The 15,243-nt window shown below is 66.1% G+C and overlaps 2 protein-coding genes across 3 annotated transcripts; both read left to right on the plus strand.

Moving 5' to 3' along the window:
* Positions 1-1,228: 1,228 nt before the first annotated feature.
* Positions 1,229-6,320, plus strand: NEMP1 (nuclear envelope integral membrane protein 1). The gene is made up of 10 exons (XM_042796884.1): positions 1,229-1,407; positions 1,461-1,603; positions 1,980-2,101; positions 2,198-2,408; positions 2,718-2,790; positions 2,957-3,050; positions 3,266-3,380; positions 3,619-3,844; positions 4,159-4,332; positions 4,612-6,320. Exons 1-10 carry the CDS (start codon positions 1,229-1,231, stop codon positions 4,790-4,792), a joined length of 1,518 nt encoding a protein of 505 aa, XP_042652818.1. The 3' UTR covers positions 4,793-6,320.
* A 390-nt stretch (positions 6,321-6,710) lies between these two features.
* MYO1A (myosin IA) lies at positions 6,711-15,131 on the plus strand. Of its 2 annotated transcripts, XM_042796715.1 has the most exons (29): positions 6,711-6,950; positions 8,151-8,294; positions 8,438-8,553; positions 8,742-8,836; positions 8,934-9,038; positions 9,129-9,175; positions 9,340-9,403; positions 9,475-9,573; positions 9,660-9,763; positions 9,863-10,010; positions 10,097-10,215; positions 10,299-10,385; positions 10,495-10,560; positions 10,682-10,786; positions 11,105-11,167; positions 11,312-11,512; positions 11,689-11,915; positions 12,007-12,207; positions 12,286-12,379; positions 12,586-12,735; positions 12,849-12,917; positions 13,148-13,234; positions 13,491-13,565; positions 13,673-13,807; positions 13,919-14,025; positions 14,097-14,229; positions 14,315-14,467; positions 14,540-14,667; positions 14,863-15,131. In XM_042796715.1, the coding sequence occupies exons 2-29, from the start codon at positions 8,172-8,174 to the stop codon at positions 14,984-14,986; spliced, it is 3,225 nt and encodes a 1,074-aa protein (XP_042652649.1). In that variant the 5' UTR covers positions 6,711-6,950; positions 8,151-8,171; the 3' UTR covers positions 14,987-15,131. The 2 variants fall into 2 exon arrangements, with proteins under 2 accessions (XP_042652649.1, XP_042652650.1); XM_042796716.1 differs by lacking the exon at positions 13,148-13,234.
* Positions 15,132-15,243: the final 112 nt, after the last annotated feature.

Here is a 15,243-nt window from a genome sequence, read left to right on the forward strand (position 1 = left end):
GAGCCTCCTGCGGAGAGCTGGCACTTTGTGCCTCAACCCTCCCAGCCACCGGCAGACATAGGCTGCTGTCGATAGGCTTCAGGGTGAACACCGCCACGGCGCAGGCTTTGCCCCAGAGCAGCGAGATGGGGAGCGAAGGGAGAAGGTTCTCGGGTGGGGGAGACGCTGAAGCCCCCCCCGCCCTCAGCGGGAGCCCCACCAGCAGCACCTCGGGCCCCGCGGGAGGGTCACGGCCCCCACCCCGTCTCCGGCCCTGCGTGGCTTGGCGCTATTTATACCGCGGCTGGCGCGGCTGGGCGCCTGGCGTGGGTCCAGCCGCCCCCGCGCGATCCGGCCCGAGGGGGGCCGCGGCGGGACGCGGGGCACGCCCCCGAGGCTGGCGTGGGGTAGCCGGAGCTCCCCCACGGGCACAGTCCCCGACGCGGGGGGTCGCACCCCAGCCCTCCCTGCTCCCCCTCCGGCCGGCCGCCCCCCCCCCCCCTCCCACGCCCCCCCGCGACCAGGCGTCCGGCGCGGCGGGGCCGTTCCCAGGCCCGGCGCTGCCCCCGGCTGACGCACATCCTCCGCCCACGGCCCCGCCGCTTCCCGGCTCCACCGCCCACGACCCGAGGGGGGGGGCGGGGGGGGCCGCCCGATCCACCTCCCGCCCACGGGCGGTCGGCGCACCCGGCGCCCGCCGCCCCACGGTGACAGACCCACGCGGCGGGGGGCACCCCCCCCCCCCCCCTTCCCGGGGCCGGGGGAGCCCCGCACCTCCCCGCTGCCCCCCCGCGCCGGGAGCCCGGGCGTCATGTGGGGGACCGGCGCGGACGGACCCCCCCCCCCGACCCCGCGATGAGCCGAGCCTTCGCCCGTGGGATGCAAGTCCCCACGCTGCCGGGGCCGCCCCAGCCCCACGGGACCACCCGCTCGCCCCGGGCGGGGCTCGGACCCACGCCCGGCCGCGGCACCACGGGCCTGCGGGGACAGGGGCTGCGCGATCCCCGAGACCGAGGCGGCCGTGGGGGGGGCTGAGGGGCGGGACTTGCCTCTGCCCCATGCGTGACCCCCTCACAAAAACAACGCGAGACCGCATTTTGATAAGCGGACGCAACTGTCAATCACGCGGGATCCGAGAGAGGGCGGGCCGGGTGGAGCCTGGGCTCTGATAGGCTGAGAGGCGTGCCTGTCAGAGTCGTTACTAAGGCGGGGCTCGCGGTTGCACGGGCTGGGCGTGCCTCTGGATTGAATGGCGCTCGAGTTGGTCACTGTGGTAACCGAGAGCCGGACCGTGGCTGGTTCCTGCCCGGCCTACGCTGATAGGCTTCGGGCACCGTCAGTCAGCGCGACGGGCGGTGGCGTTGCGCGTGTGGGGCAAAATGTGGCTTCTGATAGGTCGGTTCAGCCGCCACTCGACAGTGACGCCAGGTGAGCTCTCGCTCTCATTGGCTGCCGCTCTGCACCTCGGCGGCCGTTGCCAGGAGAGAGGCGGTGGCGGCGGAAGCGGAAGTCGGCGGCGAGGCCGCGGCGGGAGGGATGAAACCGGCGGCAGGGCCGCGGTGGCGGCCGCTGGGCGCGCTGGTGCTGCTGCTGCTGCTGCCACCGGCGCTGCGGGGGGGTCCAGGTGTGCGGGTCGCGGCGGGAGCGCAGCCCGGGCGGGGGGAGCCGGCCGGGGCCCTGTGTGGGGCTCGGAAGCCCCCCTCGCCTCGGGGCCGAGCTCAGGCACGACGTGTGCTCGCGTTGCGGTTTCCCCGCCGTGGGGGGGGGGGGCTCTGGAACGGGGAGCCGAGCTGGAGAAGAGAGCAGGGGTGGGTTTGCATTGTTCCTGACGGCCCCAGGGGCGGGGTTATCCCGGGAGAGATCCTGACAGCGCATTCCGAGGAAAAGAGAGGAAGGGCTTTAATCTTTACTCGCCCAGAGCTCTAGGAAAGGGGAGCAACGGGAACAGGGGCCTTGTGTTTGCTCTGCGTTGCTGACCCCCTCTGCTCCGTGCTGCACAGATGCCAGGGAGTCGGTCATCCCGCTCCACGAGGGCCACGTGTACCATTACGCAGCTTCTCACCGCTTCTGCTACACCAACACACGTATCCCGCAGTGGCACGACATATGGACGAGGATGCAGGTGAGAGGGGAAGGCAGGTCCCCCCGGGTTGTGGTTGGGCCGAGCTCCTCCAGCAGCTGCGGCCGTGCCCCCCCTTTGCTTCCCTCCCCTGCCCAGATCCGGGTCAACAGCAGCCGGATGATCCGAGTCACCCAGGTGGACAGTGAGGAGGAGCTGGAGGAGTTCGGCGTGTGGAATGTCGTTTTCTCCTTCCTGAAGGAGAAGCTAAACGACACCAGCATCGACGTGGATCTCTACAGCAACAAAACCTGCCTGAAGGTCGAGCTGCTGGAAGCCGGCACCACCTACTGCGTTGTCCTCTTCCGACGTACGTCTCCTCTGTGGTAGGGGTGGGTCTGGCTGTGCCAGCACTCCTGAGGGGATGACAAGGATGTGGACAGGCGAGCTCATGGTCTGAGGGCCAACAGGGCTGGTCCATCTTTGGGAGGGAAAATGGGCCTGCAGAGGGATGCATGTTTCATCCACAGAATATAAAATGGAGGAATTTAGGGGACTTGTCAGAGCTTCACCTGGGATGCTGTCGCTTCCCTCTCCTTGTAACTGTGTCATGAACTGAGCTCGACCCAGAGGGCACCGTGCCAGGGTTCCTCTCAACCTGGGCTCATTCTCTTTCCAGGCTTCGACCCTAAGCTGTTCCTGGTTTTCTTCCTGGGCCTGCTGTTGTTCTTCTGTGGGGACATGCTGAGCAGGTGAGTCACCTCCTTTCCCCCTGCTGTGAGCTGGGAATGGGGAAGGTTGAGTGGACAGTGCCTGGTTGGCTCTGCATACTCTCAGGGGGTTGCTCCCAGCGGGTGTGTCTGTGCACAGGCATCCCTGAGCTGTAAAACACCTTGTGCACATGTATGATCTCTGTAGGAGCCAACTCTTCTACTACTCAGCTGGGATTAGTTTTGGCTTGCTGGCCTCGCTTCTTATCCTCGTCTACATGATGTCCAAGGTCATGCCCAAGGTGAGTGTCAGGCTGTCTGGGAGCGAGACACCTTGCAGCAGTAGCCCTTTCTACACCTGTACAGTTGCTCTGGTGAGAGTGCTGGAGTAGCTGACCTTGGGGTGCTGGGTTGTGCGTCTGTCTTTGCATGGAGCAAGGCTCAGCAGCTGGGGGGAGGTAGCCATGGCTGCCCGCTGCCCCACTGCATGTCTTGAATTTTCCTTTTCCTCTCTTAGAAAAGTCCTGTCTACTTCCTGCTGGTAGGAGGCTGGTCCTTTTCCCTGTACTTGCTTCAGCTGATCTTCAAGAACCTACGGGAGATCTGCAAGTCCTACTGGCAGTACCTCCTAGGTAGGTATGAGCCCTTCTGACTCAACAGTTCACCAGTCTGCATATCTCCTACTGGAGCTGCAACGTGCTGGTGAAAATTGGTGAGGCTTCCTTCTCTCCTTGTTGCTGGAGACGCTGCCCTTGTGCTCCTGAGAGAGGTGGGCTCTGGCACCGAGTTCAGCTGCAGCCCTGGCAGATGCTGCTCAGCCAGGCTGAGCTCGCTGGTTCCTGCCTGCCCGACCCCTCTGCTCTCCTGCAGGTTACCTGCTGCTCGTGGGCTTTGTGAGCTTCGGCGTGTGCTACAGGTACGGCCCGCTGGAGAACGAGCGCAGCATCAACCTCCTTTCCTGGGCCCTGCAGCTCCTGGGCCTGTTGCTGATGTACTCGGGCGTCCAGATCCATCCCATCGCCTTGGCCTTGGTGATCATCGCCATCTGCACCAAGAACCTGGACTACCCCATGCAGTGGGCCTTCGCTGCCTACAGGTGAGGACTGTGAGCTCCTCGGCTTGCTCCCAATTCCCAGCCTGGATGAGCTACTAGGAGCCTGTGTTGCAGAACCAGGGTGTTTTCGCTGGGGCTTGGGGCTGGGGTGGGTATACCGGAGGGGTTGTGTCCTGTTTTCCCTGCGGTTTGTGCAGGAGAGTGCCCTGCTCCTCCTCACGGCTGGGAGCCTCCCTCGGAGGAAGGAGCAGTGTCTGGAGGGACGTGTTCCGCTCCTCCAGCGCCAGCTCTGACTCGGCTGCGCTGGGGTCCTGCCCCGGCTGGGTGAGCAGTAACTGGTGCTGCTCTGCTGACAGGAGAGTGCAGAGTGCCAGGCTTGGTCCAAGCCATCCTTGCCTGCTGACAGAGGAGGAGTACCGGATCCAGGGCGAGGTGGAGACACGCAAGGCCCTCGAGGAACTTCGGAACTACTGCAGAAGCCCAGATTTCTCTGCCTGGACTGCGGTTTCCCGCATCCAGTCTCCCAAGAGGTAATGTCCCCTGGCAGTGCGCTCAGGGTGGCTGACCTGCATCTCCATGTGCTTCTGAAAGCCTGCGGTTGCTCTGTGCTCTCACTTATGGCTTTAGAGATAGGGAGACGGTGACACAGAAGGTCTGTGGTGTGTGGAAGCAGGGCGTGCCGGGAGGAAGGACAGATAACGCCCTGTCCCAACACCAAAGCTCTTCACCCCAGCTCCTTGTGTGCCAGGGCCTTGCAGGAGGCTGCCAAGCCTGCATGCACAACACGCTTCTCTGCGGCTTCTTCCCAGGTTTGCTGACTTTGTGGGTGGTGCCTGTCACGTCACCCCCAACGAGGTCTCTGTCCATGAGCGGGAGTACAGCCTGGGCAGCATCTTCCTTGAGGATGAGCTCTCTGACGAGGAGGAGGATGTCTCTGACAAGAATCACACAAGTTACTCCCTGACCCACAACCACCTGGATGCCGATTGAGGTCAACTGCCCCAGGCCCATGGAGGTGAGGGGCAGAACTCCTGGTTCCCCACTGCCCTGATGCCTGCAGAACACAAAGCACGTCTGCTCCCAGCACCCCCGATCCCAGCCCGAGCTGGGCTGCAGTGAACACTGTACCAGAGGCTGGTGGGAGGACAAAGGGGGGGCAACACTCTCAGCCTCCCCAGGCAGCTCCTGCCAGGCTCAGCCGCAAAAGCTTTTGTCAGCACAGCCCTGAGTGTTTCCAGGGGAGACACAGGGAGCTCATCTCGGCTGGGGACCGCAGGGCAGGCGAGGTCTGCGCTGCCGACAAGTTGTGGGATGCTGCTCCTGTCTGAAGGTGGACTGGAGCTACCCTGGCTTTTAGTGTGGGTGCTTGTGAGCTCCCAGTGCGTGAATTGTAGGGGCAGGGACCTCTTGCCCAGGCCTGGGCACTGCTCTGGCTCCCATGTGCACCCTGAGCCCCGTCCCTCAGCGTCGCCACTCTGCCAGCAGACGGGAGCCCCTTTTCCCCATCCTGCTGCCTCTGGGCTGCTGGGTACCCAGGCTCGGCCGGGAGCATCTCTGCCTGCTGGGGTAGGGATGAAGTGAAAACATCTGTCTTGCGTTCAGGTGCCTGTGAGAGTGATGTGTATGAGAGGAACTTTGGACCTGTCCCACCGCTACCTGCGTGCTCAGCATCTGCCTGCTGCCAGGCTGCTGTGGGGAGGGAGCAGGCAGCGGGTGACCTGCTGCTGCCCCTCCTGCTCTTACCAAAGATGCCCGAGGGCTCCGCTGGTTGGGCTGTGTCTCTGCCTCGGCCTAAATCCCGCGTGGATACCAGAAACCCCAGCGTCTGCCTGATGGAGATGTGGCTCTGCCGGCCCCTCCGCATGCATGTCACGGAGCTGGGGAGAAAGCAGCCTTGAAGTCTGTAGCCCCTCGCCCCACTCCCTCCCCCTCAGCGCTGTGTTGTGGCGGAGGCTGTGCTCAGCCTGCCTCTGCCAGGCAGTTCCTGAGCTGAGGATGAATGTGGACGTGCTTCCTCCTCCCTGCCTTGCTGGCAGCTAGGTGCTGGCTGCTCCCTGTCCCCTTGAAGCTGGTGCCCTCTGCCCTGAACCTGCTTCTCTGTGGGTCCCATCCCCACCGGGCTCCTCTCCCGGCTGCTGCGGGCAGGGGAGGGGGATGGCCCTGCCTGTTCTTGCTCCCTGCGCTGGGAGCAGGGCTCTGCTCCCTGGCAGCCAGCTCAGTGCCACTGGTCCTCGGCCTCGCAGAAGCACAAGGCTGGAGGGGACGCCCCGATCTATGCAACTTTCTAAGCAATAAAGCTGCCCCTCTGGGGCCTGGGCTCCCCCAGCCCATACCTTGTCTGTGCCACTGCTGGAGTTTTTGCCATTGGTTTCTTTCTGTCCCAGGTTTACTCCCCTGCCCTCGCTGCGCTTTCCCCCCCATGCTCTGGTGTGAGCAGCCTCTATTATTGCATCTCTCCATCCCCTCTATGTGGTTAAAGACTGACTATATTTTCAATAAAGATGTATTTTGTAGGTAATGAGCTTTGTTTGTCTATCCTGCAGTGACCCCAGGGCTCATTCTTGGCTTTGGCTCGTCTGCCTAGGGGAGCTCACTCTGCTGAGGATGCTGCTTGCGGGACAAAGAACAGGTTCCTGGTGTGGTGGGTTCCCTGTGGCAGCCCCTGAGCAAAGGCAGGACTGACCCTGGGCACAGGTCTCTCTCGCCTGTGCTGCAGGCTGGTGTCTTCTCCCCGGGAGCAGCCCTAGGCACTCCTGGCTCTGCCAGCCCCTGTACCTTGCCCTGGTTTCCCGCAACCCTGGGAGGAAGCTCCTTTTGTTTGCTTGGCTGCAAGTGACTTTCTCCGCTTGTTCCTGCTACGAGCAGCCGGGGCGGGGAGCAGAGCGCTGCCGCAGCCCAGCCAGGCTGGGACCCGGTGCAGGGCACGTTTAGGGGCTGGTGGGCAGCTTCCCAGCAGGTTGGTGTGCTTCGTGCCTCAGTTTCCCTGTCTGCGAGCAGGCGTGGTGCCCTGAGGGAGGTCCCTCCAGCCCTCCGCCCTCCGTGGGCCGGACTGGGCCAGCACCCAGCGTTGGCCTGCGCTGAGCCCCACCGGGCTCCCAGGCAGCCCCGGCTGAAGCCGCACCAGGAGTCGCTGCTCCGCGACTGGGAGGTGAGTTGTGGGACCCCCACCCTGCTCCCAACCACCAGCCTGAAGCACCCGAGCCCCCCACACCCTGGGGCTGGCCGGGGGCACCCTTTCCCCCCTATAGCCTCCACCCCACAGGGTGGGCAAACTCCAAGACCCGGCACTGTGGGGAAAACTCGAGTGAGTCTGGGGTTGCCCTGGAGCTGGGGGGGGAGGTTCTTGCTCTGGTTCCCACCTGTGGGTGCTTACCATGGGGTCCCACGGGGATACCGATGGTGTACCATGGGGGTCTCGGCGCCGGCGCCCTGCACAGGGGGAGGCTTTCAGGGAGGCCTGGGAGGCTCTGCCATCTTCTCCAGAGGCTGCTGCTGGTGGGGCAGCTCCTGATGGAGCCACGTCCGTCACCCCATTCACCCCATCCTTCCCCACCTCCTCGCTCGTGATCTTTCCCCGAGCACTGATAAGTGGGGCTGGGTTTACAGCCCTGCACCCGGGCTGTAAAGCGAGGGTGAAGGTCACCCCGAGGAACGTGGTTGCTCTGTAAGAGGCAGGTGAGGGATGAGTGGGGCGTGGGGGGAAAGCAGCACGGTCTCTCGTGGGAGCCCTTGGGTGCTGCTGGCTGCAGGGCTGTCCGGGGGGGGGGGGGGGGAGCTGGGTCCCCCTGGCCCTGAGCCTGTCCCCTCCCCGCCCTGGCTTCCCCCTGCCAGGAAGGAGGGAGGAAGCGGAGGCTGAATTTGTCCCTGCCCCAAGAATAGGATCCAGGTGTCCGTATTTCCTGGCTGGGCCTCCGCTTCCCCCGCAGCGGTGGGCAGGAGCCCAGCATCCTGCCTTCCCCTCCCAAGCGCCCATCCCCAGTATGGGGTCCTGGGTGCCAGGGTGCCCGAGGAAGGAGTCCTCTGTGCCATCGTGGATGTGTGACTGCTTTGTCCCCTGTCCCCAGGGGCTGCTAGCCCCAGCACGGTGCCTGGGGAGCTGGGCATGGCAGTGTCAGGGAGCAGCCAAAGTCCCAGCTGCATCTCACTGGCCAAGGGCCGCATCCTGCCCTGCACTGGGCTCAGCTGCTGCTCCAAGCCTTGCCACGTGTCTCAGTGGGTGGGTGTCCCCTGGGTGCCTCTAAGGGCAGGGGATAACCAGGGGTACGGGGGCTGCTGAGGACTTCGGGGGGTTGTTTTGGGGAAAGGGCTGTGTGTCCATGGCTGCAGCCCCGGTTCCGCTCTGCCCCAGCTGCCCCGGAGCCACCCGGCCATGGAAGCCACCAACTCGCTGCTGGATGCCGCGGCGGTCGGGGACCTGGTGCTGCTGGACCCGCTCACCGAGGAGTCGCTGCTCCGCACCCTGCAAGAACGCTTCCGCCGCGGCGACATCTACGTGGGCACCGGCCAGGGGCGGGGGGAGCTGGGGGGGCAGTGGGGCTGGGGTGGGGACCGGGATCTGGGCTCTGGGATGGGGGGCACCAGGATCTGCGCTGGGTCATCCCGGCCCCGCGCCCACGCCGTGCCGCCTACCCACAGACGTACATCGGGAACGTGGTGATCTCGGTGAACCCGTACCGGCCCCTGCCCATCTACACCCCCGAGAAGGTGCAGGAGTACCACAACTGCAACTTCTTCGCTGTGAAGCCCCACATGTGAGCACGGGGAGCCCGGCAGCCCCGCGGTGCCCTCAGTTCCCCCGGATCCTGCCACAGGCGAGCCTGAGGCTTCAGGGTCTGGGGGAGCCCACTCGGGGCAGCCCCACAGCCACAGCGGGGGCTCTTGGAATTCCCTGAAGCCCCCACACTGCTCCAGCCCCCTTCTAACCCCTCCTTGCCCCCAGCTACGCCATTGCCGACGATGCCTACCGCTCGCTGCGGGACCGGGACAGGGACCAGTGCATCCTCATCACTGGAGAAAGTGGGGCTGGCAAGACAGGTAGAGCCAAGGCTGCCGCTGGTCACTCTCTCAGGGCTGCGAGGGGCTCGTGGGACGGGTGGGCACAGCCTTGGCACCCATGGCCCATCGCTCACAGAGGCCAGCAAGCTGGTGATGTCCTACGTGGCGGCTGTGTGCAGCAAAGGGGAGGAGGTGGACAAGGTGAAGGAGCAGCTCCTGCAGTCCAACCCCGTGCTGGAGGGTAAGCACCCACACCTCCCACCCTGCGCCCGTCCCAGGGCTCGGCACGGCCCCCCCCGGACCATGCTGTAACCCCATCCTGCCCCTGCAGCCTTTGGGAACGCCAAGACCGTCCGCAATGACAACTCCTCCCGATTCGTGAGTGACCAGGGAGCCGGGGTGGTGGAGCCACATCCCGCGGGGAGCGGGGCCAGACCCCGATGGGGCTGGAGGCATGGCTGAGGACAGGGATGTGGACATGGGGAGCGGGGCTGCCACCCCCCATGGGGTCCCCCTGCCCTGACCCCAGCCCTGTCCACCAGGGCAAGTACATGGACGTGGAGTTCGACTTCAAGGGGGAGCCCCTGGGAGGGGTCATTAGCAACTGTGAGTACTGATCACCCATCGTGGGGGGGTCCCACCTCACGCACCCCAGTGACGCTGACCCCTGCCCTCAGACCTGCTGGAGAAATCCCGCATTGTCCGGCACGTGAAGGGCGAGAGGAACTTCCACATCTTCTACCAGCTCCTGGCCGGGGGCTCGGCGCAGCTGCTCCGTAGGTCCAGGCCCCCCAGCACAAGGGGCCAGGGGGGGTCCAGGAGCCTGGGGGGGGGCATGGCTGAGCCGCCTGCTCCCCCCCAGAGCAGCTGAAGCTCCGCCAGGACTGCCGGCACTACGGCTACCTGAACCGGGAGAGCTCCAGCCTGCCTGGCGTGGATGATGCAGCCAACTTCCGCGCCATGCAGGTACTGCCACTCTGGGAAGCCACAACAGCCCCCCCCCCGCCCCCCCCAAACACCCTGAGGCCGACCCTATCCCCCTGAGCTGCCCGTGCCCGTCCCCAGGATGCCATGAGGGTCATCGGCTTCTCGCCCGCTGAGGTGACGGCGCTGCTGGAGGTGACGGCCGTGGTGCTCAAGCTGGGCAACGTGCAGCTGAGCAGCAGCTACCAGGCCAGCGGGATGGAATCCTGCAGCATCGCCGAGCCGCAGGGTAGCGATGGGGACAGGCTCGGGGCGGGTGGGGGCCCCCCTGCCAGGTCCCCTGCTCAGCCCCAGCACCGCTGCCTCCCCGCACAGAGCTGCAGGAGATCTGCGAGCTGATCGGGCTGGACCCCGGCATGCTGGAGCGGGCGCTGAGCTCCCGCACAGTGAAGGCGCGGGACGAGACCGTGCTCACCACCCTCAGTGTCCCCCAGGTGAGTGGGGACCATCCCCTCCACCGGGGTGATGCCCAGCAGCCCCCCAGGAGCCAGCATGAGCCCCTCGCCCCTCTCCTCAGGGCTACTACGGCCGGGACGCGCTGGCCAAGAACATCTACAGCCGCCTCTTTGACTGGCTGGTGAACCGCATCAACACCAGCATCCAGGTGAGCGCCCTGCGTGACAGGCACTGGCCCCCCCCCATCCTGTGTGGGGCCCTGGTCCCCCACCCCACACCAGACCAGGACACAGCTCAGCACCCCACCATCTCCCCAGGTGAAGCCAGGCAAGCAGAGGAAGGTGATGGGCGTCCTGGACATCTATGGCTTCGAGATCTTCCAAGCAAGTGCAGAGCCCACCCGGCCCCATCCTGCTGCTGGGGGGGCCGGAGGCAGCGGGTGGGACATGGGCCAGTGCCAGGGGCTTGGGCACAACTTGCCATGCAGGACCCTTCTCTTTGCAGGACAACGGCTTTGAGCAGTTCATCATCAACTACTGCAACGAGAAGCTGCAGCAGATCTTCATCTTGATGACCCTCAAAGAGGAGCAGGAGGAATATGTCCGAGAGGTACCCCCAGACCGTTCTGGTCAACCTGGATGCGACCCCTCTGCCTGTGTCAGAGCAGAGCCCCCGAGGAGCCTTGGCCCCCCCGGGGACAGGGAAGTGCCGGAGACAGCTCCGCAGCATGTCCCTCCCTCGCCCCGCTCCCCGCCGCGAGCAGATTCAATAGCAGGAAGGCAGGGAGGGATTCAGGATCCCCGTCCCCGTGGCCGGACGTCCGGTTCCTGCCCCACATCAGCTGGGGGGTGTCCGTGGGGCAGGGTCCAGGCAGTCTGTGTGCCCCATGTCTGGGGATCTATGCATCTGACCCCCATCTGCTCCCAGGGCATCCAGTGGACCCCGGTGGAGTTTTTTGACAACAGCATCATCTGCAACTTGATCGAGAACGTGAGTTGCACCCCCCGTGCTGGCGTCCCAGCTGCCCTCATCACACCCAGCATGAGTTTGGGCTGAGCAGAGCCTGGAGCAGCCCCGGTTCAGTGGGGTCGGGGCCAGGGCTGGTTTGGGGTGACACTGTCCATCACGGCGCAGAGCAAGTGCGGGATCCTGGCCATGCTGGACGAGGAGTGCCTGCGGCCCGGCGTGGTCAACGAGGGCACCTTCCTCACCAAGCTGAACCAGCTCTTTGCCACCCACAAGCACTACGAGAGCAAGGAGACACAGAACGCCCGGCGTGTCATGGACACCAGCCTGCCACCGCAATGCTTCCGCATCCACCACTACGCTGGCAAGGTCTGCCGGCAGCCGCGGGCACCCACAGCCCCGGGCCCATTTCCCAGCTTTGCATGGGAGCTGCGGGGCTGGACTGGGAAGGGGGATGGAGGCACTGAACCGTAACCTGCTCTCTCCCTCCCCGAGCACGGCCCCCCGTGCACCCCACCGAGCACTGACCCCGCTCCTGCACCCAGGTGACCTACAACGTGACGGGCTTCATCGAGAAGAACAACGACCTGCTCTTCCGTGACCTCTCGCAGGCCATGTGGGCCGCCCGGCACGCGCTGCTGCGCTCCCTCTTCCCCGAGGGAGACCCCCAGAAGGTCTCCCTCAAGCTGCCCCCCACCGCCGGCTTCCAGTTCAAGGCCTCGGTGGCGACGCTGATGAAGAACCTCTACTCCAAGAACCCCAACTACATCAGGTACCAGCCCTGGGGGGAGCCCCGACCCCAGCCCTGGTGCCAGCGGGACACCACACACACCCCCCACCCTGCCCACCACTGCCCTCCCCAGGTGCATCAAACCCAACGAGACCAAAGCGGCGATGCTCTTCACGCCGGAGCTGGTGCTGGCGCAGGTCCGGTACCTGGGCCTGATGGAGAACGTGCGGGTGCGGCGGGCGGGCTACGCCTTCCGCCAGCTCTACGGCCCCTTCCTGGAGCGCTACAAGATGCTCAGCCGCCGGACCTGGCCCCGCTGGGCTGGCAGCGACAGGTACGGGGCTGGGCCGGGCCACGGGCGCGTCCGGTGGCCACGGGGCACTGACCGGCCTCATCTCCCGGCGCGGGGCAGGCAGGGTGCCGAGGTGCTGCTGGCAGAGCTGGCGTTCCCCGCCGAGGAGCTGGCATTCGGCCACACCAAGATCTTCATCCGCTCGCCACGCACCGTGAGTCCCTGGGGATGGGGGAGCGGGGGGCACCCTGCTACGGGGCAGCCGGGGGGAAGCAGGGCCTGACCCGGAGCGGGTGCCAGCCCCAAGGGTCCCCTCTCCCCGCTGGTGTCCCCGAGCCCATCCTGGGGGCTACTGGGTGATGCCCTGGCCGGGTCCCTGTCCCCACTCGGTGTCCCAGCGCTCGTCCTGGCTGTCCCCAGCTCTTTGACCTGGAGAGGCAGCGCCAGGAGCGGGTGTCCCAGCTTGCCACCCTCATCCAGAAGATATTTCGGGGCTGGCGGTGCCGGTCCCAGTACCAGCTGATGCGCAAGAGCCAGATCATCATCTCCGCCTGGTTCCGGGGCCACATGGTGAGGAACAGGGCGGGCCCTGGCCATGTTTTCTCTGCCCATCCCTCAACCCCTGTGCAGGGACCCCTGTCTCTCCCAAGCCTCCCGGCTTACCCCACCTCTCCCCACCGCAGCAAAAGAATAAGTACAAGCAGATGAAGCGATCGGCGCTGATCATCCAGGCGTACGCGCGGGGCTGGAAGGTGAGAGCTGGGCACCCCGGGGCCGGCAGGTCTCCCAGCGCGGGCAGCGGGGTGCAGGGTGCATGGCAGGGGGGACAGGGGTTTAGCGTGCCCCACGGTGGGACCAGACTCATCTCCTCTCCCTAACTTCTGTCCTTCTCTCCCGCCTGTCTCCTGCCTCTCTCCCTCTCGCTCCATATCCGTGTCGGTCTCCCCGTGCCTCGGGCTCCCCGGGCTCTCACCCCCTGCAGTCTCGCCGGCTCCTCCGGGAGCTGAAGCTGCAGCGTCACCGTCACGCAGCTGCCGCCACCATCGCTGCTTACTGGAGAGGGTACCAGGTAACAGGGCCAGCCCCGCCGCAGGGCCGCACACCCTGCCCGCTGCCTCTGTCCTGCTGTCCACACCGCTGCGTCCAGGGCTGTCTGTCTGTCTGCCCACCCTGGCTCCTTGCCCACCCTGTCGGGCTGGGGTACCTGTCCTCTCCTCCGGGGCCGAACGGGGACAGGGGGAGGGACACCGGTGTCCCGCGGGGGGCTGGCAGCAGGGAGGTGGCGCGGTCCCGCGTCCCCGCCGCTGACGGCCCGTCTCCGGCAGGTCCGCAGGGCGTACAGGAGGTATTTCCGCGCCGAGGCCAGCGCCCGCCTGGCCAACTTCATCTACCGGCGGCTGGTGAGCGGGGCCGGGGGGGGCAGTGGGGGCACGGCACCTTCCCAGCCCCCCACCCCTGGGGCGGGAGCGGGGACCCTCCTGACCCCCCACCGCGTTGCCACCCCCAGGTGCAGAAGTTCCTGGTGGGGCTGGGGAGGAACCTCCCGCCACTGTCGGTGACGGACCGGACCTGGCCCCCCGCGCCGTACAAGTTCCTGGCCAATGCCAACCAGGAGCTGAGGAGCATCTTCTACCACTGGAAGGTGGGAGCAGGGAGGGGAAAACGGGGGGCTCCGTTTGGGACTTTGCGTCCCTCTGCGCCAGCCCCAGCCAGGGGTCTTTGGCGGCACTGAATCGCCCCCCTCCCTCGGCAGTGCAAGAAATACCGGGAGCAGCTGCCGCCGCAGCGCAGGGCCCTGCTGCAGGCCAAGCTCTGCGCCAGCGAGCTCTTCAAGGACAAGAAGACGCTTTACCCCAAAAGGTGCCAGGGCTGGGGGCTGGCAGGAGGGGGGGGTGCACGGGGCAGCGCTGTCTGACAGCTTCTGTCCTCAGCCTGCAGCAGCCGTTCCGGGGCGAGTACCTGGGGCTGAAGCAGAACCCCAAGTACCATAAGCTCCATGCTGTGGCCAAGGGCAAGCTGGTGATGGCAGATACTGTGAGGAAGGTGAACAGAGCCAGCGGCAAGGTGAGACCCTCCCTGTCCCCGTCACCCCCTGCCCCGGGAGGGCGTACGGGGCCACGCTGACACCCCCCACCACCACCACCCACAGACAGTCCCACGCCTGCTGCTGCTCACCACTGAGCACTTGGTCCTGGCCGACCCCAAAGCCGCCCAGCCCAAGACCGTGCTCAGCCTCAGCGACATCCGCAGCGTCTCTGTCACCCGCTTCTCTGACGGTTTCCTGGCCCTGCACCTCAAGGAGGTACCTGGGGAGAGGGTCCCTGGGGGGTCGGGGGGTCCCCAGCAGGACTGACACCCCCCCCCCTCCCCACAGACCTCCACGGGGGGGGCCAAGGGAGACTTCTTGCTCGTCAGCGACCACCTCATCGAGCTCGTCACCCGCCTGCACCAGACATTGATGGCTGCCACGGCCCAGGCCCTGTCCCTGCACATCGCCGACCAGTATGGGCGGGGCAGGGGGGCGGGGCTACCAAGGGTGGGGCTGGCAGGGCAAGGCTTGTGGGGGTGGAGCTTGCAAGGGTGGGGTTCACAGGGTGGGGCATCAGCTGGAGGCAGCCAGGCAGCTCATTGGGCAGGAGGCGGGGCGGGGCTGGGCGTATCCCCACCCCACCCCCTGCCCTCACCTCCCCCCCCCAGGTTTTCCACCCGCTTCCAGAAGGGCAACGTGGCCGTCACCGTGGTGGAGTCGGACAAGGCGAGCAGCAACGTCCCCATCTGCAAGAAGCGGGGCAGCCACAAGATGGAGGTCCTGGTCCACTGAGGGGACCCCCACCCCCTGCCGGGACCCCCACCCACGCCCCGGCACCCCTGCCCACCCCCCTTGTGTCGCCCCCCCCACCCCACCAGGTCCTTCCACCACCCAGGAATTGCTGCAAACCCATTAAACAGATGCTGTGGTGTCAGTACCCAGGCGGTGTCGCGGCGGGTGCCCCCCGTTACAGGCGGGGCAGGGGGACCCGGGCATGCCAGCCCCCCAGGACACGGTGCCGCGGTGCTGGAGCAGGGTGGGGGCAGAGC

The sequence above is a fragment of the Tyto alba genome, unplaced genomic scaffold (genome assembly GCF_018691265.1).
Source record: "Tyto alba isolate M040663 unplaced genomic scaffold, T.alba_DEE_v4.0 Super-Scaffold_23, whole genome shotgun sequence".
NCBI lineage: Eukaryota > Metazoa > Chordata > Aves > Strigiformes > Tytonidae > Tyto > Tyto alba.

Coding starts and splice junctions, on each gene's coding strand:
- NEMP1 (XM_042796884.1), top strand. CDS start 1,229: ATGGCGCTCGAGTTGGTCACTGTGGTAACCGAGAGCCGGACCGTGGCT. Junction 1,604..1,979: donor GGCGCTGCGGGGGGGTCCAG/GTGTGCGGGTCG, acceptor CGTGCTGCACAG/ATGCCAGGGAGTCGGTCATC. Junction 2,409..2,717: donor CTGCGTTGTCCTCTTCCGAC/GTACGTCTCCTC, acceptor TTCTCTTTCCAG/GCTTCGACCCTAAGCTGTTC.
- MYO1A (XM_042796715.1), top strand. CDS start 8,172: ATGGAAGCCACCAACTCGCTGCTGGATGCCGCGGCGGTCGGGGACCTG. Junction 9,039..9,128: donor GTCCAACCCCGTGCTGGAGG/GTAAGCACCCAC, acceptor CTGCCCCTGCAG/CCTTTGGGAACGCCAAGACC. Junction 14,026..14,096: donor AAGACGCTTTACCCCAAAAG/GTGCCAGGGCTG, acceptor TTCTGTCCTCAG/CCTGCAGCAGCCGTTCCGGG.